The sequence below is a fragment of the Corythoichthys intestinalis genome, chromosome 8 (genome assembly GCF_030265065.1).
Source record: "Corythoichthys intestinalis isolate RoL2023-P3 chromosome 8, ASM3026506v1, whole genome shotgun sequence".
Taxonomy (NCBI): domain Eukaryota; kingdom Metazoa; phylum Chordata; class Actinopteri; order Syngnathiformes; family Syngnathidae; genus Corythoichthys; species Corythoichthys intestinalis.
The window spans coordinates 10,435,515-10,461,974 of NC_080402.1; the positions used below are offsets into that span (position 1 = coordinate 10,435,515).

Sequence of the window (26,460 nt, forward strand, 5' to 3'; positions counted from 1 at the left end):
TTACCCTCACGAGGGTCAAGGGAGAGCTGGAGCCAATCCCAGCTAACTATGGGCAGTAGGCGGGGTACACCCTGAATCTGTTGCCAGGCAATCGCAGGGCACTACACGACGAACAACCGTTCGCGTACACACTCATACATACGGACAGTTCAGTTAAATTCAGCTTGTACATAACGGTTTAGAACGGTAAATCCTAATCTAGCTTGTGTTTCTACTGCAGTTCATAGTGGAATGTTGGTTTTCAATCAGCGTGGTGCGACAAAGAAGGTGAATGCAGAAGAAACAAGGACTTTACAACATTCGTCCTATAACTGCTCCAAAGAGATGTTTTGTTCTTTGACTCTTCGGCCGATTAACTGACAGTGTGTCAAGCGGCTATTTGGTACCCTTCACATTTTTTGACAACCAAATACAGTGTATCACAAAAGTGATTACACCCCTCGCATTTCTGCAGATATTCAAGTATATCTTTCATGGGACAACACTGACAAAATGACACAATAAGTAGTCTGTGTGCAGCTTACATAACAGAGTTTATTTATTTTCCCCTCAAAATAACTCAAAATATAGCCATTAATATCTAAACCCCTCTGGCAACAAAAGTGAGTACACCCCATAGAAACTATGTATATCCCTAAATGTCCAAATTGAGTACTGCTTGTCACTTTCCTTCCAAAATGTCATGTGACTCGTTACAGGAGTGCTGTCAGCAAGGGCGTAGGTTTGCATAGGGACGATAGGGACATAACACTAGCAACTTTTCAGAATGCTCAATTTGTCCCCACCAACTTTTAATCAACCTTATTTCATTATATAAAGAGTTCAAAGATATAGGTAATTCAAATTGTTTTACCATATGTTTTAAGGATATGATAGACCCTACCATTATTAAGTGAATTGCTTTCAATATGTTAGCCCTTTTCACTTGCTAAATGTGCCGGTCCATTTTTTCCCCCTCAAACGAACGTTTGGTTGGCTGATGACTTGACTCCCCCCCCGTCCCACCACAAAGACACACACACAGACATACTCAAACAACCCCGACAGATTCATGTCGACAACACGCCACCCCCTTTGGAGAGGAGGGCTATTACAAGTTTTTTTGGGCCAGCAGCAGCCACTGTAAGTCATGTAAAAAGACGTTTATGTTGTGGAGGTGGGAGAAAAACCACTAATTTTTCTACTGAAAGTCCGACCTGCAACCGTCAAAAATACTGCGGTCAGGCCAGCCTCCACAAGGAACAACGAAGTCAAGCTAGTCGTCCCTTATTTGGATCATTGTTTGCATTATGCGCATTACATTTAGGGCTGCAACTATCGATTATTTTAGTCGTCGATTAATCGATGAACTAGTTTGCCGAATAATCGAGTAATCGGATTAGTAACGTGAACATTTTTTAAATACCTGAGCTGAGCCTCAAACGGTATAAAGAAAATTTAATATGGATCTATGTACAACAAAAGAAAAATTGGCTAACTTAAATGGCAAAAGTCCGCTAGCTTAAATGCTATAAAACGTCAACTTTAAAAAAAAAAAAAAAAAAAATTTTTTTTACAATGCTCTAAACAAATGGTTCAGACACATATTCCCAAAAAAAAAAAAAAAAACGGCTAAATATACCCATAAACTAAATTACGAATACATTAAAAAAACATTAGAACAAACAAAAACTTATCTTATGTTGGTCTTAACATGGAGCAGCTGGATTCAGCCATTTGAAATGAGGCAGACTAGAAGGCTAGTCTAATTTGAGTGTATTCACTCAAATCAATAAAACTGATTGCAAACACTTTCAAAATAAAACATGACAACGCCACAATAATTAAACGAATACTCGAAGCAGCAAAATTTAATTTGAATCTTTTTTTTCTAATCGAATACTTGAGTTAATCGATTAATCGTTGCAGCACTAATTACAGTAATATCTTCCCTACCAATGTTGAGACCAAACTAACGCCCTTGACTGCCAGCATTGCTGCAGAGATTGAAGAGGTGGGGTGTCAGCCTGTTAGTGCTCAGACCATACGCCGCACTCTACATCAAAATGGTGTGCATGGCTGTCACCCCAGTAGGAAGCCTCTTCTGAAGACGGCCCACAAGAAAGATGTTAGGTTTTGTGTTTGTTTTCTCCTAGTGTGACTTGTCCCTGTGATTGCCCATTGATTTCACCTGATGTGCCTTCTCCTAGTCTATCCTCCTGTGCTCACCTGTTCTTGTTGTCTCGTTACCCCTTGTCTGCTTGTGTGTATATAAGCTCCCATTTTCTGTTCACTTCTTGTTGCGTCATTGTCTATGTCTATGTCTACGTCAGTTTCAAGTCCGGTCCAAGCCCTCGTGTACCAGTCCCTCCGATTTAAGTAAGTTTTGTTTGAATCTTGCCCTTTTGATCCTCAGTGCTTTCAGTTGTACTTTGTGTTTTTGTTAGATATCATTAAACGTTTTTTGAGTTCACCTGCCTTGCCGCTTTTGCTTCCCTGCAATTGGGTCCACACAACCTGCCTGCCTGCCCGCGTCCCTGACAGAATGACGCAACCAATTGTGGACCTAGCGGGAAAAAGCCGGCACCGGCGTGCACGCCGACGACCATCCGCCCGTTCCCCTGATTATATTCTGCCTCGCCACGTTTTTTTGGATTCTGATTTTTCGGTCTTTGAGGAGGATCATAATTTATATGATCTCCAATTCTCAGATTCTGATTCAGACCCTGATTTTGATTTCACAGCCTCTGTTTCCTCTGATCGTTTTTCTTTTTACCCCCCTACCTCTGTATCCCGTTCGGAGCTCCTTGCCAGAGACTCCTACCTGGGGTCCCGTTGGGCCATCTATCGGGGACCCCCCCGGGGTGGTCTGCAGGGTCGCCCAGGCTCATTGCGGCCCGATGGGGCTATTATGAAGCCCCTGCCACCTAAAGGCGCTCGGCAAAAGCCTCGGCGTGGTCGTCAACGCCGACGGTGTGCGGCTGAGCTGACGTCGTGGCTTCCCGAGGCTCCCGCGCCGACTCCCCGCAGTCAAGTTCCTCCAGCGCCGACTCCCCGCAGTCAAGTGCCCGCACCGGCTCCCCGCGGTCAAGTGCCCGCGCCGACGTCCAAGCTGCCCGAGGTGCCAGTCCCGGCGCCTCGTCGTCTACTCCCTGTCCCGGCACCTCGCCGTCTGGCCTCCGTTCCAGTGCCCGCGCCGACTCCACGCAGTCTAGTGCCCGCGCCAACGTCCAAGCTGCCCGAGGTGCCCGTCCCGGCGCCTCGTCGCCTAGTCCCTGTCCCGGCGCCTCGCCGTCTGACCTTCGTTCCAGTGCCCGCGCCGACTCCCCGCAGTCTTTTGCCCGCGCCGACCACTACTGTTTTCTCCTGCGACTCCGCTGCTGTCCCGCCAGCAGACGCCGACGACGACTCAGTTCCTGGTCCGCCCGACCCCGACGACGACTCAGTTCCTGGTCCGCCCGACTCCGACGACGACTCAGTTCCTGGTCCGCCCGACTCCGACGACGACTCAGTTCCTGGTCCGCCCGACCCCGACGACAACTCAGTTCCTGGTCCGCCCGACTCCGACGACGACTCAGTTCCTGGTCCGCCCGACTCCGACGACGACTCAGTTCCTGGTCCGCCCGACTCCGACGACGACTCAGTTCCTGGTCCGCCCGACTCCGACGACGACTCAGTTCCTGGTCCGCCCGACTCCGACGACGACTCAGTTCCTGGTCCGCCCGACTCCGACGACGACTCAGTTCCTGGTCCGCCCGACTCCGACGACGACTGCGTGCCTGACTCTCTTCACGATGACGACGACATTGCTCCCCGCTTCCTGCCACGGCTTGGCGGCATGAACGGCAAAGTCCTACCTCGCCCAGGGCGCCCACCTGATCATCCTGTGCGGTCGCCCAACGTCTGGCGCCCCAAGCGCCCACCCGATCGACCCGTGCGATCGGCCAACGTCCGGCGTCCTGGACGCCCGCCTGACTAGCCCTGACGGGCTAATGTTGCTCCCTCCTTCTTCTCGCCGTGTTTGGGACTTTGTTTTCGTCGGGACGTCTGGGATCCGTCCCTTGAGGGGGGGTTACTGTTAGGTTTTGTGTTTGTTTTCTCCTAGTGTGACTTGTCCCTGTGATTGCCCATTGATTTCACCTGATGTGCCTTCTCCTAGTCTATCCTCCTGTGCTCACCTGTTCTTGTTGTCTCGTTACCCCTTGTCTGCTTGTGTGTATATAAGCTCCCATTTTCTGTTCACTTCTTGTTGCGTCGTTGTCTATGTCTATGTCTACGTCAATTTCAAGTCCGGTCCAAGCCCTCGTGTACCAGTCCCTCCGATTTAAGTAAGTTTTGTTTGAATCTTGCCCTTTTGATCCTCAGTGCTTTCAGTTGTACTTTGTGTTTTTGTTAGATATCATTAAACGTTTTTTGAGTTCACCTGCCTTGCCGCTTTTGCTTCCCTGCAATTGGGTCCACACAACCTGCCTGCCTGCCCGCGTCCCTGACAAAAGACATGTCAACAAAGCAAATGGATTACTGGAACCATGTCCTATGGTCTGATGATACGGGCGGGCTTTCTTGTGTACCATCTTCAGAAGAGGCTTCCTCCTGGGGTGACAGCAATGCACACCGATTTGATGTAGAGTGCGGCGTATGGTCTGAGCACTAACAGGCTGCAGTAATGCTGACAGCACTCCTGTAACATGTTGCATGAAATTTTGGAGGGAAAATGACAAGCAGTACTCAATTTGGACATTTAGGGAAGTACGTAGTTTCTAAGGAGAGTACTCTTGTTACCAGGAGTTTAGATATTAATGGCTATATTTTGAGTTATTTTGAGGGGAAAATAAATGAACTCTATTACTTTATATAAGCTGCACCCAGACTACTTTTCGTTGTGTCAAAGTGTCATTTTGTCAGTGTTGTCCCATGAAAAGATATTCTTAAATATCTGCAGAAATGCGAGGGGTATACTCACTTTTGTGATACACTGTATGCACAACATTCAGTACCCTATTAAAATGTAGCACCATGATTATTTCTTCAGCTTTTTCTGTGCTGCTTTTTTCTTCACCAGCTGCAACCGTTTCATGGCGTGAAGCTGGGACTCTTGAGACGTTGGCGCTTTATCCCCCGGTAGAACCTTGGAACCATTTCCATTGTTTCCGTTATTTCCTCCGTTATTATTTCCGCTAGTTCCGCTACTTCCCGGACTGGCCTGGGAGCTTCCCGGTGAGGCTGCACCAGACGATGAGACAGAACCTTTTCCCTGGCTTTCACTGCTCGATGAACGGTTGAGCGGCTGCTTGCCCAGGGTCAGGGGCGGTGGTTTCAGAGATAACTGGGTAGCGCCATTTCCGTTGCCGCTCCCGGGGACCTTTGTGGCACCGAGTCCGGATTTGTTTCCAGCTAGACTGGAAAGTCCTACCGGTTTCTGCCCGGGTGGAGTAGCCATTGCCTTGTTACTCCCGCTTGATCCAGAAGAACCCAGTTTGGAATTGATGCTAAGAGACGGACTCGTCTTTGCGCCGAACGCGGCCCAGCCTGTTAGACCGCTGCCTGATGTTGAGGAGTTGCTGCTGGTGGGATTGGCAGATGTTGTTGAAGTCTGGAAATAAAAAAAAAAAAGGTCATTGATCTGAAGACTACTTTTAAAAAGTCAACTATAATAACTAAACTACCAGTGGAAACCTGATCCGGAACAGCTTTTGGTACATACCTTCACTTCTGTTCGTTTGAATGCCTGGAAGGTGCTAGTGGTATCTAGCTTGGTTTTAAATTCAGTCTTTTTCACCAAAGTGTCTTTTATTACAACCGGTGCTGACGAGGCGGAGGCTGGGGAGGGTTTCTGGGGAGGCTTTTGGGCCTAACGCAAACAAAATTGTAAAATTACAAATGACTCAAACAAGAACTGGTATCCGTGATGAGAATGATACAAAACTTGTGCACATGTCAGATTAAGATGAATGTTTCTTACCATGCGCTTCATTTGTCTGGTGCAACGTGCGCAATACCACACCAGCCGTGGGTCATTGACTTCTTTGTCTGTCACTTGGGGCTTGTGGCAGTCCTGGTGGTACAAGTTATGGCACTCCTGGCACTCTACTAACTGGTTTCCCATGGAGACAGTCATTTGTCTTTGGTGAAAAGAAAAAAAACAATACAATTCAAAACATGTAAGAGCCGAACAATTCACACAACACTATGACCATAGACTTCACTATCACTTGACAGGCAACAGGGCTCGGGGCCGATCCATAGGGGGCCTATTTTAAAAAAAAACCTAAAATATTTTCAAAACCAAAGCCACTGTGTCCAAACTTTTTGCAAAGGGGGCCAGATTTGGTGTGGTAAAAATGTGGGGGGCCGACCTTGGCTGACGTCCTTTACGTAGAACTATATATATTTAAGCAAATTTTAGCAAGCCAATCTGTGTGTCACATTTCCTTTATTGTTTTTTTGAATTACCGTAATTTCCCGAATATAACACACACTTTTTCCCCCCAAATCAACTTGTAAAATCATGGTGCGCATTATAAACGGGTACATGGATGGAGACTGAAATATATATATATAATATATATTTATATCAACCGATTTTTTTTTTATTGACACGGCCACGTTGTGTTGAAGAAACGTATGCGGCGATCCGTTGCCGACCATTACGGTATGTGACGTCACCATTTTGTTTCGGTAATATTTCACTCTAATCGGCCGAATGATTTCGTCTGAATTCTTCGTTAAATTCTGCTTTTTTTCACTCTTCGTAAAGCACAGAATTTAGTTTCTTGAATTCATTTGAGTCAACGTTTATTGCAGCTCCGCAACTCGGACCATAACAAACGTAAGCACACAGACTTCCTGTGTCCGTCAACTATATCTGTCCCTCGGGAAACTCAAACCCAAATAACAATAGTTCCTATTGTTACTGTCGTGTCGACAGCGATGAGTGCTCACGGATTTCCGACTTACGTTCTCACTTTCATTTTACCGTATCCAACCATGGAGGCAACATTTATTCATCATGATGAAACGAGCACGTTATACAGCAGCCTTTGAAAGAAAAGTCACATCTGTTTTGTTTTCTCCTGGATTCTGGTAAGTTCAAGAAGTCATCAGATCATATTATTACTGAACATATTGTCAGTTTACGGTAATGTTTTGAACTACCAATGTGCTATGCTTGTGCTGTGTTTCACCAGTCAGTAAAATGACATTTCTGTATCTGTACACGAGCTCTGTTTTCTTGTATTCTTCTATTTATTGGTGCTAAAATTAGGGTGCGCGTTTTACACGGGTACAATAATTTTCCTTAGATTTTACAAGTAAATTTGGTGTGCGCGTTATACAAGGGTGCGCCTTATATTCGGGAAATTACGGTATTTTAAAAAACCTAAAATATTTTCAAAACCAAAGCCACTACCGACCTAAAACCAAAACAGGCACCTACCTCCCTTAGGCATATATCAGTCTCTATGAGCAGCGGCATCAAAAAATTCAAAGTCGTTCCATAATAAAATCCTGATTATTTTTTTATATCAGTGTAACAAAACTTAAAATGGCTATAAAATTCTCTGATTTTATGCTAGATGCACAAAAATCACCAAATGCAGAGATAACCTGTATTTTCAGGATCAATAGCAATATTTAACATAACATATAGGTTTTTGCCAGAATTAGCAACTCCTTATTTTATTTTTTAGAAAATCCAACTTGGCGACCATCACCAAACAAAGAGCTTTTTAAGTTGAAAATTCTTGTAAATAAATGCTTAGATCATGCCATTTCTATAGATATAAACGTAAAACAATCTAGATTATTGGTTAAAACCAAAAAACATGCAGTTATCGTTCATTTTTAAGTAAATATTTCAAGCCAAAGCTACAGAACTGTGTAATCCAACGTGCTGGGCGTCACGAAACAAAACTTTTAAAGCTGAAAACTCTTGTATATAAATGATTAAATTGCGCAATTTCTATAGATATGAACGTTAAACAGTCTAGATCCTTGGTTAAAAGCAAAAAAACGGGCAGTTTTCGTTCATTTCACGTAAATATTTCAAGCAAAAGTTACGGTATTGTGTAATCCAACATGGCGGCCGTCACCAAGCAAAGAGCTTTTTAAGTTGAAAATTCTTGCAAATAAATGCTTAAATCGCAGCATTTCTATTGATGTGAACGTAATACAGTCTAGATTCTTGGTTAAAAGCAAAAAACGGGCAGTTATCGTTCATTTTACGTGAATATTTCAAGCCAAAGTTACGGTATTGTGTAATCCAACATCGCGGCCCTCACGAAACAGAGCTTTTTAAGTTGAAAATTATTTTCAGTAAATGCTTAAATCACGCAGTTTCTATAGATATGAACGTAAAACAGTTCTAGATTCATGGTTAAAACAAAAAAATGGGCGGTTATCGTTCATTTTATGTAAATATTTCAAGCCAAAGTTACACAAATTTTATCCATTGAGTTTTTTCACGTTTCAAAGTGCATGCACGGTGCTATTTAATATAATATTACCTTGAATCCTCGACCAAATCACTCTTGAGACACTCCTGCCTGCTTGTATGCAGTAAAACTTCGTCCTGTTTCCACCTAAATCTGTGTGTTTATCACAGTGAAAGCCAACTCAACGTTCTGCCTGGGTCGAAAGCCAATGGCGAGCTGCGGTCCAATGTCTGTGGGAGCTGTCTTGTCAACTGATGGTGGAGTCTATGCTACGACTAAGCTTTTATTATGAACCATGATAAGAACAGGCACTTACCTACAAACCACGCATGCCAGGCCCATCTCCATGGCAAAGTCATCAGCGTTTGTCTCGTCATAGTCGTTGATATTGGGTAGAAGGTCTTTACTTGTTTGCACGGTAACTGGCGAAGACCGATCCTGTTTCTCTAAACGTAGTTTTTTGGGAGGGTCGACGTCACCCAACTCAACTCTAACCTGTTGTTGATGATCATGATGGCAATGAAGAAGAGGATCCAAAGGTGGTTATTATAAATTGAAACTTCAAGCCTTCAATCTCTTTTGCTCTCGTTAAGCTTACACGTTAGCTTTTCTAAGCTGACTTTAGGTGAATTTTGGGTTAATTGCCAATCAATTGCTGGCCACATGAAGATAAAAAAACAACAAAGTATCTACACAGTTTGCCAATGTCTTATTTCCTATGGTCAAATTAAAGCACTTTTCACATCAATTTTCAAGCTTTTCCAGCACAGAACAGTCAAGGCAATTGGCATAACGATACACTGTAAACACCTAAATTTGTATTTTACAAGCCTAAGTAATATGGAAATTACTTGAGTGTGAAATACATAATACATCTTCATGAAACACTATGCATATTCTAAAACTGGATTTTTTTCCCCAAACCACAAACAAAATAGAGTTTAATAAATAAATAAACATACAAACATGACTTTAAAGTTCTACAATTTGAACCTAAAAGGAATAAGTTTGGAGAAATACCAAAAATACATTAGACATTGTGTTACAATTGAAATTTGTACATGTGGAACAAAAGACGATTGTTTTATTGTGCAGTCAACACATTTATATGTCATGTTTCTATGTACTGTATACTGAAAACTGTATGAAGTAGTAGCGGCTGTACATTAGCATGTATCGTACCTTCTCAGAAGATCTTCTGTCTGTGTCTTTCTTGCTCTTTTCAGAGCTGGATTTGCTGCCTAAACTGGAGGATGAAGAGCTTGAGGACTTGGAGTCTTGTTTGCTGAAGCTGAGTTTGGACACAGAACCTTTAACCTCTAGATCCTGAAAATGCACAAGACAACATACTTATTTGACTTCTACATCGTTTACAAGGCCTCGGTTCAGGGAGCAATAATGGAAAAACAGCATTTTGGTCTAAAAGGTCAACAAGGTATTTCATTTTAAAGTACAAACTCCCACGTTGCAAGGCTCAACCCTCCCCCACCGGTTGTTGCTCAGTGTCAGTTTGTCAGCTGTGTTACACGATGGCTCGAGGAGGTGAAACTCCTGAACTTTTTCCCCCATCGAAGAAAACAAAATCGCTGGTATTGGAATACTTCGGTTACAGAAAAGTTACAGACGGCCGCGGCTTAGAGGAGGAGGGCCATCCAACATGTAACACATGTTTGCAGAGGGTGGGTGCCGAGGAAGCAATACCTCTAATATGATTTTGCATTTATACAAAATTAAAGATGAGTAAACACTAGAGGCGTGCGAATTTCCGATTCTTAGATCATTCGCGATTCGGCTGTGGAAGATTCGAGATCGATTCACAAACATCCAAATTCCGATTATTTAACTACACCAGGTAAAGCGGAACTAAAACACGGTTAGGGCGGTCTTCGGGACGCAATGACGAACGGACGGAGAGTAAATATCAAGTTCAACTCATGCCGCTAGATAAAAAAAACAATAATACCTGACAGCCGCCGACTGCCGCTTCAAACAACGCCCAGTTGCTAGTTGCTACAAACTACGGCCTCATAATGCTATGGTAGATATCACATATATATAGAACTAGATGCGAAATCTTAAAGCAGTAGACTTCTCTGGAAGGCTCTGTTGTAGTAAACCTCATTAACTTTTTATGTAAAATACTCGTAAATCTGCAAAATCTTGACGCGAATCTATCTTTAAATGACGAAAAAGTTTTAAAATTTTCACATGTCGAAAGTAGACAGAAGGGAAATTATGAAATAATGGGAGCAATTTTAACAAGTTTGGCGGTTGATTCACAACATTAAATTAATTGAATACAGTTTATAGCTGCTGATACAGAATGGGGACTTGAGTATTTTATTTACTATTTTCAACTGTTAACTTGGTACTGAAATAGTAGTTAATTTTAATTCTATTTAGAATATTTCGTTTTTTTTTTTTTTTAACATTTATTTTAACTTAACATTAGACTTCTGTTCCAATTTGCTAATATGTTTTGAAAAACAAAAATCCTGTTCAATGGAATAAAATTTTTTGTTATTTTTTTAAAACTCCGATACCTCAAAGTAACGCATTCTACATCTTGCAATTAGGGCTGTCAAACAATTTTAAATCGTTGAACAATTTTTAATCGAGTTAATCACAGCTTAAAAATTAATTAATCGTAATAAATCGCAATTCAAACCATCTATAAAATATGCCATATTTTTCTGTAAATTATTGTTGGAATGGAAAGATAAGACACAAGACGGATATATACATTCAACATATTGTACATAAGTACTGTATTTGTTTATTATAACAATAAATCAATAAGATGGCATTAACATTATTAACATTCTGTTAAAGCGATCCATGGATAGAAAGACGTGTAGTTCTTAAAAGATAAATGTTAGTACAAGTTATAGAAATTTCATATTAAAACCCCTCTTAATGTTTTCGTTTTAATAAAGTTTGTAAAATTTTCAATCAAAAAATAAAGTAGTAGCTCGGCATTGTTGATGTCAATAATAATTATGGTGCTGAAACCCATAAAATCAGTCGCACCCAAGCGCCAGCAGAGGGCGGCAAAACGCAAAAAACCCCAAGTAACAAGTGGAAATGACACTTTGCTGTCATTTTAATCTGTTTGAGCGGGGCATGTGCATTAAATGCGTCAAATATTTTAACGTGATTAATTTAAAAAATGAACGCCCGTTAACGCGATAATTTTGACAGCCCTACTTGCAATACTGTGATACCTTGACATTTTGACTTAAAGTTATAATATCGTCAGAGTATCATACTGGCACATGCCTAATTGTCATAAAAGATGGCCAAAAGGATTCCCGATATTGACATACTTTTTGTACCAAGCGATAAGACGTGTCGCTCCCTCTGGAAAGGGACTCGTCAAGCAGCGCTTTGAGCTTCTCTGCGGAATCTTTGCTCTTGGAATGCAGATAACTCAGACCCTTCAGGAAGATGGGATCTAGCTCCAGACTGACAGGTGCTGCCATGACTTCTTATACTGAGAAAAAAACACCAGAAATTCGAACAGTTATCAACATTGCTGAGTGCACGTACTTTGCATCAACTCATTCACTGCCATTGACAATGATAGACATCAAATCCATTTTTTAAATTAGGCTGACATTGAATAATCATGTTTCAGTGTAGGGGTGTGACGAAATATTGAAATGGTGATATATCGTGATATTTTGTAAAGGAACCAACTACCAAAATCTTCCATCATAACAGTGTCTCAATTAACTCCAAGGCTGACTTGACGGTGCTGTTCTGTATCACAAAATGAACAGGAAGTGACCCATAAAATACCCCAAAAATCAACAGGAAGTAACTGAAAATTAACAGGTAAATGACCTTAAATGGCCCAAAATTACCTCATTGCCTGGCATTGGCTGCTACTGACGGCCATAGACGTTCAATCTGTTTGAAATGGGAGGGATGGCAGCGAATGAACGAATGTTCATTCGCTGCCTCCCTTCAGGTTCAAATGGATTGGACGTCTCTACTAGTGATAAACCCATTCCAATTCACAGCAGAAGCTTGTTTTTATGTTTATTAGTTGTTTTTAGAATATCCCAGAATGATTTCCTGACCAATTTATCGATAATCGTTTGTATCACCATATCGTCGATCATCGTTATCGTGAGCTTTGTATCGCAAACCGTATCGTATCGTGAGGTACCCAAATGTTCCCAGTCCTATTTCAGTGCCATTGGCGGCGAGAGACGTTCAATCCAATTCCAGCCTCTCCCAGTCAAAATGTAGTGGACATCTATCGCCGTCAATGGAAACTAATTGGTTAATGATTTTAACAAGTATTAATCTTAGTTTAGGTAACAAATAATGGCATGGTGAGTTCAAAGCTCCAGCTACCAAACAATGGCTATCGTTCCTACCAATAGATAAACAGATTAGAATGTTTTCACAATTCAGTCATGATACCTGACGTCAACTCCGAGGTAGAAACGCGTTGGGTACAGCAGTGTAGCAATATAACAACGTTTAGGCAGTTCGTTCTGTATTCTTGTGGAATCTTCCTTCAACACTTTGCCGGTGGCACTCTCAAACATGTCCGACACGCTCACAAGGGTGGAACGCCTGATCATGTAACATTGTGTTCGGCGTAAAAAAAAACAACAACTCCTAAATGCAGCATATTATTTATGAATTGGTGGGGAAATGTGTATTTTCATAAATACATTTTTCTATTAAATTTGTATTTTGGTCTTCCCGTAAATGCGCTTATTTGTAGAGCAACTTGTTTTTGCTAATGACGATAGGTGTCGCTGTGATACTAGCTTTGTTGAGGAATCAGACAAAGAAGAAACAGGCGCGCATACGCGGAAGTTTTTATTAACAACGTGGGTCCACAAGAAGCCTATTATTGGTACAATGCGTGCGTAAATTAACATGTTATTGAAAATAAGTCAGAAGTTAATATTTTAGCCAACATTATTCCAACGGAAGAGGTTTTTTTTTTCAGTCTCAATGAAGGACCTTAAACAGCGAGATGCCTCTCTTTTCCTGGAAGTTAGTTGCCAAGATGATTCACCAAGTCTTCCCCTGCACTCCTCCATCGTCTTATTCCTCTTGTCATACTGTGAGTGCAAATCATTCAAAGTCCACCTGGTCTCCAGCAATCCCCACAGCTCTCAGACGCTTCGCAGTCAGCTGCCAGAGTTCCTAGACGTGCGGGTCGTAGTGATGGAGAGTCTTCCCCTGCTGGTGCAAGGCTGCCGCCTGCCTGCCGTGCTTGACGAGAGCGGGAGGCTTTGCAGGGCAGGACTGGCTGTGGTTCTGAGGCACATCATCAACAAGAGCATCGAAACTGAGCCATCCAGGAACGATGTACAGGCTCTGCTGGGCTTCAAGAAAACCTGTCTCAAAGCCTGTGCTGAGGTTAGTGACACTGTTTTCTTTTGGCTTGTCCATTTCAGGCATCACAACATCTGTTGTGATACTAACGTAATTTTCGGACTAAAAGGCACACCTGAGTATAAGCCGCCACCCACACGAAAATGGCATTTGTTCATAAATAAGCCGCACCGGACTATCAGCCACAGCTGTCCTCACCGTATTATGGGATATTTACAACAAAATATATTAACCGGTAACACTTCTTTGACAGCGGCATCATACGACCAAATGAACCACCATGAAGTTTGGCCATCACTGCTCCCTTGGAGGAGACAGTCAGCCTCTGCTGCCACCTGCTGTAAATAGTGCTGCAACGATTAATCGATTAACTCAAGTATTCGATTAGGAAAAAATATTTGAATTAAATTTTATTGCTTCGATTATTCGTTTAATTAAAGTGGCGTTGTAATGGTTTGTTTTGAAAGTGTTTGCATTTAATGTTATTGAATAGGGTGGATACACTGCCCTCTGGTCTGCATCCATTCATATGCCTGAAACCAACTGCTCCCTGTTAAGACCAACGTAAGCCAAGTTTTTGTTTGAGCTAATTTTTTTTTTTTTATACATTTGTAATTTAGTTTATAGGTATATTTATCCTATTTTTGTGGGATTATCTGACTGAACCATTTGTTAAGAGCATTGTAAAAAAAAGAAAAATTGTTAGCATTTTATAGCATTTAAGCTAGCTGACTTTTGCTATATAAGTTAGCTAATTGTTCTTTTGTTGTACATAGAGCTTCATTTTTTTCTTTTAATACCATTAGAGGCTCAGCTCAGGTATTTTAATTTTTCATGTTCCTTATCCGATTACTCGATTTTTCGAACTAACTAGTTCATCAATTAGTCGACTACTAAAATAATCGATAGGTGCAGCCCTAGCTGTAAACACTGTTGTCGTCTGCTACGTCCCAAATCGAAGGCTCGCTTAGGGCGCAACATAAAATGAGCCACAGGTTTCCAAGTGGACACAAATCAATTTATTTACACAAGCCAAATGATTACAAAATACGAAGAAGCTTGGCTTCAGGGTAAGCCCAGGCCAAAACGGCAAACAAAAGGAATCTTTTGAGTCGCTAACTAAACCCTGATCAAAAAAAAAAAAAAAAAAAAAAAAAAAAAAGAACAAAAAGACAGCCACTACCCTGGCTTCCTACAATAAACAAACCAGGAGAAAACGGGTTTAACAAAAATGGCGTTGAACAAAAATGGCAGCTTACCCCTACTGCTTTGGTGCTCTTAAGTACAGTGCTAAAAAAAAAAACGATCCAATGATGGCAAAACACAAAAAGACCTCATCGAAAGCAATGAGTGTAACAAGCAAGAAATCGAATGCCAAGGCGAATGGATGGCTAGCAAAAGCAGCTGGCGAGGAGGTACGCGGCACGAATGCTATCAAATGCAACCTCGTCTGTCCGTTGACAACGACTGAGTTTTGAAGCTTGGTGGCGTCCTTCGGTGGCTAATAAGTGGCGGCCACAACGTCTGCTCATACCGTGTCGGTCAGCCCACGTCACGTTGAGAGGCGAGGCAGCCAGCTGGCGGAGGTGAGGATCAGCTGACTGGAGGAGTCTCAGAATAAAACAACAATTAAACGGCCAGGGCCGTCGCATCATCTAACATGCCCCCTAGCACCCATTGCAGTGATAGAGATGTAAATAACAATTAAAATTCATGTTCTGTGCTACCGTAATTTCTGGACTATTGGGCGCCCCTGATTACAAGCCTCACCTAGTACATTTTTAAAGGAAAAACCATTTTGTATATACATAAGCCTCTCCTGCCTATAAGCCACGTCTACCCACTCAGTAACATGAGATATTGACAAAGAAAGTTTTCAAAATTTTAATAACACACCTTAACTTTTCGTTCCAAACAGCGCCAGCAAACACGGCAGTTATATAGCAGTGGCACTGAAGTTACATAGCATCAGCTCGGCGGTACAGCACTAATTGGGCTGGTTATTAAAACATAAAAGTCTTTGTTAGCAAGCTTCATCTTCCTCCTGTGCACTCAAACCATGGAAATCTTCACCCTCAGTGTTGGATATGAAGACGCTCAGATACACTTCGCCACGCACCTACTCAGTGTCTCCTTCGCTGTCGCCTTCAATGTCTCCCGTAATGAGGCAAATTACTCACGAGCCCGTGCCGTCCACCTCGTCACGCAGCAGACTGGCCCCTCGAAACCCGTTGGTGATGGCGGACTTCTTTCACACCGCTTCATGCTGGCAGGCTCCCCCGGCATTCCTGTGCAATAGCTGCTCTTCGCATGAGGCGAATCTCTCGCTGCGAGTCATCAAAACTTCCCATACAACTCGGATGGCCAATTTAATTTTTTCTAGCGTTTTCCATGATGCAGATCTGCCAATTCTACTCATGCACAAAGACGGGGATCCACCACCTCTATTCATGCACAACGTACAAAGTTAAACCACCGGTAATAGTGCAAACTAGTGTCTTCCTCGACTCTTATATTTCGCGTCTCATTCCTACATTCCATGCTCGAGCGCCCCGGGCGGCCGTCAGAAAAATGCACAAATTGGCCGCATCACTGCACACGCCGCAGGACCCATAATGAGGGAAAAAAGTAGCGGCTTGTAGTCCGGAAGTTACGGTAATTATTTCTTCAGTTACTGCTCCAGTTGTTTCATCAATTGCTAGTTATGGTATCTGATAACACTTAATTTGACAGTGGCACCATAAGACTGTCAAAAGACCATCATAATCATGACATGACGCTGCCATGAGCATTAATGAATGCTAATGGCAGATGTAATTTTGTGTCATCTGGCAAATTATCTCACTTTTGAATGGATGTAAAAGATCCGAGCTGGACATAAATGGAGTTAGTGACATAATTTGCCAGATGACACTTAATGACGTCTGTCATAAGCATTAATTAATGCCCATGATAGTGTCATGTCATAATTATGACGGTCTTATGGCAGTCTTATGACACTGCTGTCAGATAAAGTGTTACCTATTATCCCAATAAATCAACAAATAAGCTACACTGAACTATAAACCGCTGGATTAAAATGATGGGAAAAAGTAGCGGTTTATAGTCTGAAAATTATGATATAAGTACACTGTGGCCATTTCTTATTTATTTATTTACTAGATATAAAAATACTATTATATATCATTTTCTGACATAGAGAAACCTAGTTTTTTTTCCAGGTTGGCCAATTCTACAACGGAAAAAAGACGGACACTATTACTTTAAGTAAGGAGGAAAGATTGCAACATTGAACTCAAGGATACGTCCCAAAACAACACAAATTTATTCATGATAACATTCATTCATTCATCCTCACTATGCCAGCTGACACAGGGCAAAAGGAAGACTACATCCCGAACTGGTTGTAAGTTAGTCACATACATGATCATAATTACCAGTATTTGTTGATTAGGAGTGGGAACCTCTTGGTACCTCACGAAACGATACGATTTGCGATACAAAGCTGAAGATGACGATAATCTGACGATACGGCGATACAACGATTATGAATAAATAGGTCAGGAAATCATTCTAGGATATTTTACAAACAACTAATAAACAGAAAAAAAAAGCTTCTGTTCTGAATTGGAATGAGTTTATCACAAGTAGACGTCCAATCCATTTGAAGTGGGAGGGTCCCTCCCACTTCAAACTGATTGAACGTCTATGGCCGTCAGTGGCAGCCAGTGCGAGGCAATGACGTCATTTTGGGCCATTTAAGGTCATTTACCTGTTGATTTTCAGTTCCTTCCTATTGATTTGGGGGTATTTTATGGGTCACTTCCTGTTTATTTTGCGTTACAGAACAGGAAGTGACTTGGGAATCACCCAAATGAATAGGGAGTGACACAAACTCAACAGGAAATGACCTGTAAATACCCTAAAATGAACATCAAGTGCCCTATAAATGCCCTGAAAATCAGACAGAATGACTGAATGCTCTGGTTTTGAATGAACGAATGTTCCCAGTCTAAATGGATGGGACGTCGAGCATCATCAGCGCAGCCTTAGAGTTAACAGAGACACTATTATGGTGGAAGATTTTTGTAGCAACTTGTTGGTTCATTTTTTGTTTTATTTTTAGACATTGACACCTTTTTAAAATGATATCTCAATTCTTGGCAGGAGCATATCGATAACCTTTTGGGATACGAAGTATCAAGATATATCACCATTTCGATATTTTGTCACACCCCTATTGTTGAGAGTATTTCTTTTTTGCTAATGGATTCCTCTTTCAAGTGCAGTGTCACAATGAAGGACATTTGAGGATTTATATTGGGAAACCACATTTGCATAGTTTAAGTCAGTGTTTTTCAACCTTTTCTGAGTCACGGCTCGTTTTTACATAAGGAAAAATGTAGCGGCACACCACAAACCAAAAAGTTCTAAAATTACTTCCTGTACAGTATATTCAATTATCCAATAATTAAAGATGTCCCGATCGATCTTATCGGGTTCGATCACGTCATTTTCAAAGTATCGGAATCGGCAAAAAAATATCGGACATGCCTTTTGTAATATTATATATATATATATATATATATATATATATATTTAATTAAATCGTTTTCTAATTGTATTTTACGTTACAGACAATGTCTTACGCTCATCCAGAGTCTTTAGTTTTGGCTTAAAGTAGGGCTGTCAAATTTATCGCGTCCACGGCGGTAATAACATTATCATATTTAACGCAATTAATGCATGCGCTGCACTACCCACTCACGCATTGTCGCATTCAATCTATAATGGCACCGTATTACGTATACACAGAGCTAAAAGGCAACGTAAAATGAGTAGAGAGAATTTTGGCAGACTTTGAAGCCTTTCTTTATTTGGCTAAAGCCTTACAATCCCTCTCTCAACGATTAGAAATATCGTGGGAAACAATGTGGGGAAGAAAGGTAGAAGTTGATCTTTTTCTTAACACCCTATTTTATTTCCCAACGCTGAGAAGATATATCAATTGGTACCATTACGCACAGTCATGGTTGCATTTCCCATTATGCATTTGGGCAGGAGTTAAATGGCTGAATTATCATTTACTGAAAGCCCATAAAAATCCACTAGATGGCAATATTTAGTCACAATATACAAAGTTACATTTATCCTTTAAGAATTACAAGTCTTTCTATTCGTGGATCCCTCTCACAGAAAGAATGTTAATAATGTAAATGCCATCTTGAGGATTTATTGTCATAATAAACAAATACAGTACTTATATACTGTATGTTGAATGTATATATTCGTCCGAGTTTTATTCATTTTTTTCTTAATGCATTGCCAAAATGTATATGATCGGGAAAAATTATCGGGAATGATTGGAATTGAATCGGGGGCAAAAAAAAAAAGCAATCGGATCGGGAAATATCGGGATCGGCAGATACTCAATCTAAAACAATCGGGATCGGATCGGGAGCATAAAAACATGATCGTAATAACCCTACCAATAATTTCTCAATATTTATTCTAACTCAGTGTAACTTGAGCCTGTTTAGATGAACACTGGCCGATATCCTAGCTGGAAGACGCACTCAAAGCTCTTCTTCAACAGCTCTTTGTCTCTGTTTATTTGTTTTTTGTTTTATCGCAGTTGGACTTATCAGACAGGGGGACTTCAGCAATGTCTTTAACCGCATCAGGGCCGAGTATCTCGCTGACAGTTACTTTGCAGGCAGGTAGTATTAATTACCGTAATTTCCCGAAAATAAGGCACACTTTTTTTCCCCAAATCCACTTGTAAAATCGAGGGTGCGCATTATACACGGGTATATGGATGGAGACAGAAATAAATACATATAAATATGTATATTTTAAGACTTTTTCTTTATTGACACGACCATGTTGTGTTGAAGAAAACGCATACGGTGATCTGTTGCCGCCATTACGGTATATTACGTCACCTTTTGTTTTGGTAATTCTTCACTCTGATTGGTCGAATGACTTCCGTGAGTTCGTTTCGTCTGCACTGTTATGAGCTCCTTTCGTTTTCCCACTTCAGTCGTCACTTTTACTTTACAGAATAATTCCAAGGAAGATACATTTGCGGTATTTCATGATGATGAAACGAGCAAACTCCACGGCAGCCTTCAAAAGGAAAGTAATTTCCGTATCTGAGGAAGCTGGAATTCGTGAAGCGGCAAGACCGTATGACGTCGGAGAATCGAGTGTGCGGTATTGGAAATGAATGAAGAAGCAGCTGGAACAAGCAAAGTCATCAGCAAAAGCAATTGGTAGGGGCAGAAAAGCACTTATAAGAATGCTTTAGATGTTCATGTATAATACAGATATGGCTGTTTTGTTTTCTCACGGGTTCTCTTAAGTTGGAGAAGTTGTTAAAGGTTGTTACAGTAATGTTTTGCACTACCGGAACGGTATTTATCACTGTGCTATGCTTGTGCTGTGTTATGTCTGTTTATAATTTGTTAAATTAAAATGACATTTCTGTATATCTACACGAGCTGTTTTCTTGTATTCTACCGTATTTATTGGTGCTAAAATTAGGGTGCGCGTTATACACGGGTACAAGAATTTTCCCTAGATTTTGCAGGTAAATTGGGGGTGCGCGTTATACACGGGTGCGCCTTATATTCGGGAAATTACGGTAGGCTGCCACTTTGTGGGACTTTTTGAATTTAGCAACAAGTTCAGCATAACTGGCTTTGAGAGCTTTCTAACCTTTGTAGTTTTTCTCAAAAAAGTTGCCTGTTTCTCTGTGTTTTCACAAAGGCGAACAAAATAGTCCATCGACTTGTTTGGAAGCGACGGGTGTTTTGTTTGGAGATTACATTTAAGCTTGTTTGGCACCACGGCGCTGTTGGATAGCTGCTTGTGTAGCATTCAAGAACTGCTCTGATTTCTAGCCATCAGCCACCTTGCTGTCCTCGACAATGTGTTGGAATAAAACACTGGGAGGATTGACGGTCGTCACATACAGTGCCTTGCAAAAGTATTCGGCCCCCTTGAACCTTGCAACCTTTCGCCACATTTCAGGCTTCAAACATAAAGATATGAAATTTTAATTTTTTGTCAAGAATCAACAACAAGTGGGACACAATCGTGAAGTGGAACAAAATTTATTGGATAATTTAAACTTTTTTAACAAATAAAAAACTGAAAAGTGGGGCGTGCGATATTATTCGGCCCCCTTGCTTTAATACTTTGTAGTGCCACCTTTTGCTCCAATTACAGCTGCAAGTCGCTTGGGGTATGTTTCTATCAGTTTTGCACATCGAGAGACTGACATTCTTGCCCATTCTTCCTTGCAAAACAGCTCGAGCTCAGTGAGGTTGGATGGAGAGTGTTTGTGAACAGCAGTCTTCAGCTCTTTCCACAGATTCTCGATTGGATTCAGGTCTGGACTTTGACTTGGCCATTCTAACACCTGGATACGTTTATTTTTGAACCATTCCATTGTAGATTTGGCTTCATATTTTGGATCATTGTCCTGTTGGAAGATAAATCTCCGTCCCAGTCTCAGGTCTTGTGCAGATACCAACAGGTTTTCTTCCAGAATGTTCCTGTATTTGGCTGCATCCATCTTCCCGTCAATTTTAACCATCTTCCCTGTCCCTGCTGAAGAAAAGCAGGCCCAAACCATGATGCTGCCACCACCATGTTTGACAGTGGGGATGGTGTGTTCAGGGTGATGAGCTGTGTTGCTTTTACGCCAAACATATCGTTTTGCATTGTGGCCAAAAAGTTCAATTTTGGTTTCATCTGACCAGAGCACCTTCTTCCACATGTTTGGTGTGTCTCCCAGGTGGCTTGTGGCAAACTTTAAACGAGACTTTTTATGGATATCTTTGAGAAATGGCTTTCTTCTTGCCACTCTTCCATAAAGGCCAGATTTGTGCAGTGTACGACTGATTGTTGTCCGATGGACAGACTCTCCCACCTCAGCTGTAGAGCTCTGCAGTTCTTCCAGAGTGATCATGGGCCTCTTGGCTGCATCTCTGATCAGTTTTCTCCTTGTTTGAGAAGAAAGTTTGGAAGGACGGCCGGGTCTTGGTAGATTTGCAGTGGTCTGATGCTCCTTCCATTTCAATATGATGGCTTGCACAGTGCTCCTTGAGATGTTTAAAGCTTGGGAAATCTTTTTGTATCCAAATCCGGCTTTAAACTTCTCCACAACAGTATCTCGGACCTGCCTGGTGTGTTCATTGGTTTTCATAATGCTCTCTGCACTTTAAACAGAACCCTGAGACTATCACAGAGCAGGTGCATTTATACGGAGACTTGATTACACACAGGTGGATTCTATTTATCATCATCGGTCATTTAGGACAACATTGGATCATTCAGAGATCCTCACTGAACTTCTGGAGTGAGTTTGCTGCACTGAAAGTAAAGGGGCCAAATAATATTGCACGCCCCACTTTTCAGTTTTTTATTTGTTAAAAAAGTTTAAATTATCCAATAAATGTTGTTCCACTTCACGATTGTGTCCCACTTGTTGTTGATTCTTGACAAAAAAATTAAATTTCATATCTTTATGTTTGAAGCCTGAAATGTGGCGAAAGGTTGCAAGATTCAAGGGGGCCAAATACTTTTGCAAGGCACTGTATGAATAAAACAGAACACTTTCGTGTATATCGACACTTGACGAGTCTAATCCAATGATGTACAGTAGACGTGCTGGGGTCCACATTGTCGCGGACAGCAAGGTGGCTGGAAATCGGAGCAGTTCTTGAACACCAGTTGAAAAACACTGGTTTAAGTGATTGCAAAAATACAAATCTTTGTTCTTAATTGAATGTTGTCTTTCAAATGAGTTACACGTTTATTGCTGTCAATAGCAACACATGAGTTTAAAAAAGTTTGGTGACGGTCTTGAAACAGACACTTACTTTCAGCACAATCTGCTGACAGCTTTTGCACAATGTAATAAATTCCATTAACGACTCTGTCAGCATCACATTTTTGCCATTATCGCACTCCGTCATTTCTTTTTTCTCCATTCTCTCAGGTGAGCAAGTGGACCAGACTCTGTGAAATCGACATCCCGTCCGCTGTTGAGGAGCACCTCCGAAATCCCAGCAGCCATGAGCCTTATCCAACGCCCTCTGCCATCCTTTCATTGGAGCAAAGGCTAGCCGAGCCTGTCAAAGTCCACAACGACGACAAAATCCGCCGACAGAAGCTCAAGCAGCTTAGACAAAACGGGAATGTTTCCTCTGCTGAGAGAAGCGTGCATTCAGACCTGGGTGAGGGACTGGAACTCAAAGCTGCTCTGGCAAAGCTGTCTATTGCCGCAGCTCCGATTCCGACCACTAGGGAGAGCTGTGAGATTAGAAAAGTCAAGACCAACGACCTGCCTGTGCTGGAGCACGTGTTTGCTGAGGGGCTGTATTTCACTCTGACTGATGTGGTCTTGCTGCCTTGCATCCATCAGTATCTGGTGAGCTCCCTGCTAATCATTAAAGCCTGTCTGTGCCAATGCATAACACAGAACCTGTTTGAACCTAGTGTGTCATTTGCTGAGTCTTGCACTCAGTGCAGTTAACAGATATATAGGTTTTTTTAATACACAGTGGTAACTACTGTATTTTTGGACTGCAAGTCGCACCAGCCAAAAAATGCACAATGAAAAGGAAAAAAAACATATATGTCACATTGGAGTATAAGTTGCATTTTTTGGGGGAAATTTATTTGATAGAATCCAGCACCAAGAACAGACATGTCATCTTGAAAGGCAATTTAATATAAAAATACAATAGAGAACAACATGCTGAATAAGTGTACAGTATGCTAACATTACATGATGCTAGAAGTTAGATCAGGCCTAAAAAGTCCAGCCCGACCCGACCGGCCCGCGGGTATTAAAGCCCGACGCAGCCCGAGCCCGATCAATTAATTTGATTTGCTTGCCTGAGCCCGAAAACCCCCCAAATTTTATGTTTTATTTTTAGGCACGAGCCCTTAAAAAAACACACAAAATTTTATATTTTATTTGTGAGGACTCAGGAGAAGGAGGAAATCCGGGGATGCGATGCGTTGTTGCGTTTTGTGTTATCGCATTTGTGACGATGCCGGTGCATATATGCATAATGATAACAATTTAAAGCCTGTCTTTTGTAACGCATTTTCCCAGTTAAACAAGACTGTAAGATGCATATTCAATAAACATTTTTAATATTTGCATGTCTGTTCTAACACGTGGATAGTGGATTTGACATTTATTTTAATCTCCTCGAGTTGGCAGAAAAAAGTTTTCTCAATGTTTAAGTAGTCTACATATTTTAATGATCATTATAAATGCATTTACAAACGAAATAACGCTGGAAACGTTTGATAAATACATTTCCCTTATGAGACCAAAGCGCCACATTCGTTTAAATTCATTGAAGCTGACACAGGTTTCCGTATAGCATCTTCAGCAATCAGTTTGAATCCTTTACATATCCCAGTCCTACCGCAGTTGTTTGCTTTTCAATTCCCGTCTTTAGTTTGTTTTTCACTCCTAGCTGCTCCATATCGAAAAAGGAAATATCAGGATGCTCGCGGAGGGCGGCAGGGCGGGAGGGGAAGTTTGAAAAGAGAGCGGGGCCACTGCGTTCACATGCGCAGGCATGCACATTGCCTTCTCTGTTTTATCCAAATTATTTATTTTATTTAACATCCATACATCGTTCTAGTATAAATAAATGAATATATATTTATTTGAAAAAAAATTTGTGAGAGAGAAGTCAGCCTGACCCAACCGTAAATAATCACACATAGGTCGCTCCAGAGTATAAGACGCAACCTCTGCCAAACTAAGAAAAAAACTGCAACTCATAGTCCGAAAAAGGCGGTAAATGCCCTAATTCATTCCAAGCCTCTGAAAATTCAGACATCAATCTTTTTTAAAGCATAAAAATGCATCAAAACGTGTCAAAAGTATATGTTACAATAACATTATTGCACAATAAACATAAAATGTGAGTTGTGCATAATGCAAAAAAAAAGTAGAGTAAAGAATAAAAGTTAATACACTAATATAAAGCTGTTGGAACACCTCATGGTCGGAGGAGCGAATGAAGAGCATGCTGGGATACACACATCCATACAGTAAATGTCCGTCTTAGCCAATTGAATGCCAGGAAGATGCTAAGCTATAGCCAATGGCCGAGCAGCTATATAGCGTATCTTACGTAAAGTAAACTCTGGAAGCTACGAGTAGCAGCCCATATTGTGTTTTTGCCTCTCGTATCCTAAAATTTATTTGGTAACGAGGCAATATTTTCCTGTTAAGCCATGTTGTAACCTGAAAATTCAGTTTGTAGGGACGTTTGTAAGTAGAGGTAACACTGTATATAAGTTATCATTTAAAACGTTACTACATGTGCTAACAGAGTTTTTGTTATCGGAGACCCTTAGAATCCCTAAACACTAGACAATGTTCATCTTCCATGTTATTCATGGTACCCATGATTAACCCTTTAACACCTAAGCCTACTTTGGCCGAATTTGCATGCATTTGATGTTGCCTTTATATTTCAAAGAAAAAATGTTCACAATGGCCAAGTTGGGTCCCTTTTTAAGGACACCTTGAACTTCATGTCTAAACTGTTGTTTTCTTCACTGACCAATTATAATCCACATTTTGGACCCAAAAAGGCAAAAAAAAATCCCAAAAGATTTTTTCAAAATTTGTAATGTTGATGTCCCATTGACAACCAAACATGCTTGACCAACCGTTTTGAAGCTTGATAATATTTATTCAACTTGTTAGGATAAGCATTCAATAAAAAAAAAAAAAAAGATTCAATAGTTTTATGTTTGACAATTCAACACAAACAGCAAGTATGGTCATAGGCGTTTTTGGCCTTTACACATACTATGGTCAAAACAGGTTATATACAGTGCAAAATAGCGTGAGAAAAAAATAATATATATCATCTAACTTAAAAAGGGTTTGGACGATATCTCTTTGGGAAGTTAGGTATTATACCCATCACCTTATCTAAAGTATATACGCACATGCAATCAAGCTTCTCGAACACTCATCTTTATAAAAATTGAAAAGATAATAGTGAAGAAAAACGATATATAACATTGAAAAAAAGCATTTTAAAAAATATTGACAAGTAGTTCAGTTCAATTGAAATTTATCTGGCATATGACCCAGTAAAGTTTTTTTTTTTTTTGCACACTCAATAAAGCTTCTGCATGAACAGGTCACGGAGCTGCGTCACACAGAACGTCACACAGCCTACTCTTTTGCCGACTCATCCCAGGAAAACAACGACAAATACGGCTCATATTCTTCCTTGAGTTAATGAAATAATGCATTAGCTTGCGCTAATTTTAGTTTTAGATTCATTCTGCACGTTTCAAAGTCGCTTGCTCAATCCAACCTTCCATTGCTTGCTTCACATGCCTCCTTTTCCTTAGTTGGCGCCTCGCTCGGAAATTTATTGAAAATGTCCACATTCGGTTGTCCTTCTTGACATCACAACGGCTTTTGGGATATGTAGTATTTTGTGCGGCTTTCGGTTTTGAAAAAGGACAAGAAATGATGGAAATATGGAGATAGATACATGGTCCATGCAGTGTTTAATGCATATTTATGAGTGCAATAAAACTATACAACTCAAATGACATTATCTCCCATTTTTCATGGTCAATTGACTTCAAATAGAAACTGGTGTGGACA

General features: G+C 41.0%; 2 protein-coding genes across 5 annotated transcripts in view; one reads left to right on the forward strand and one right to left on the reverse strand.

The window, feature by feature from the left end:
- Positions 1-4,723: 4,723 nt before the first annotated feature.
- On the reverse strand, positions 4,724-12,991 carry ints12 (integrator complex subunit 12). The gene is made up of 7 exons (XM_057842657.1): positions 12,846-12,991; positions 11,738-11,904; positions 9,594-9,737; positions 8,728-8,906; positions 5,942-6,101; positions 5,684-5,830; positions 4,724-5,572 (listed from the first exon to the last, which is right to left on the reverse strand). Exons 2-7 carry the CDS (start codon positions 11,891-11,893, stop codon positions 5,000-5,002), a joined length of 1,359 nt encoding a protein of 452 aa, XP_057698640.1. The 5' UTR covers positions 11,894-11,904; positions 12,846-12,991; the 3' UTR covers positions 4,724-4,999.
- Positions 12,992-13,225: 234 nt separating this feature from the next.
- gstcd (glutathione S-transferase, C-terminal domain containing) overlaps positions 13,226-26,460 on the forward strand; it is a 132,938-nt gene continuing 119,703 nt past the window's right edge. The window contains exons 1-3 of one of the 4 annotated variants that reach the window (XM_057842649.1): positions 13,229-13,299; positions 13,387-13,802; positions 22,789-23,220. In XM_057842649.1, the coding sequence (XP_057698632.1) occupies positions 13,296-13,299; positions 13,387-13,802; positions 22,789-23,220 (852 nt within the window). In that variant the 5' untranslated portion in view covers positions 13,229-13,295. Of the gene's footprint in view, positions 13,300-13,386; positions 13,803-22,788; positions 23,221-26,460 lie in introns of all 4 variants that reach the window. The other 3 variants (XM_057842648.1, XM_057842647.1, XM_057842650.1) reach the window with 3 other exon arrangements.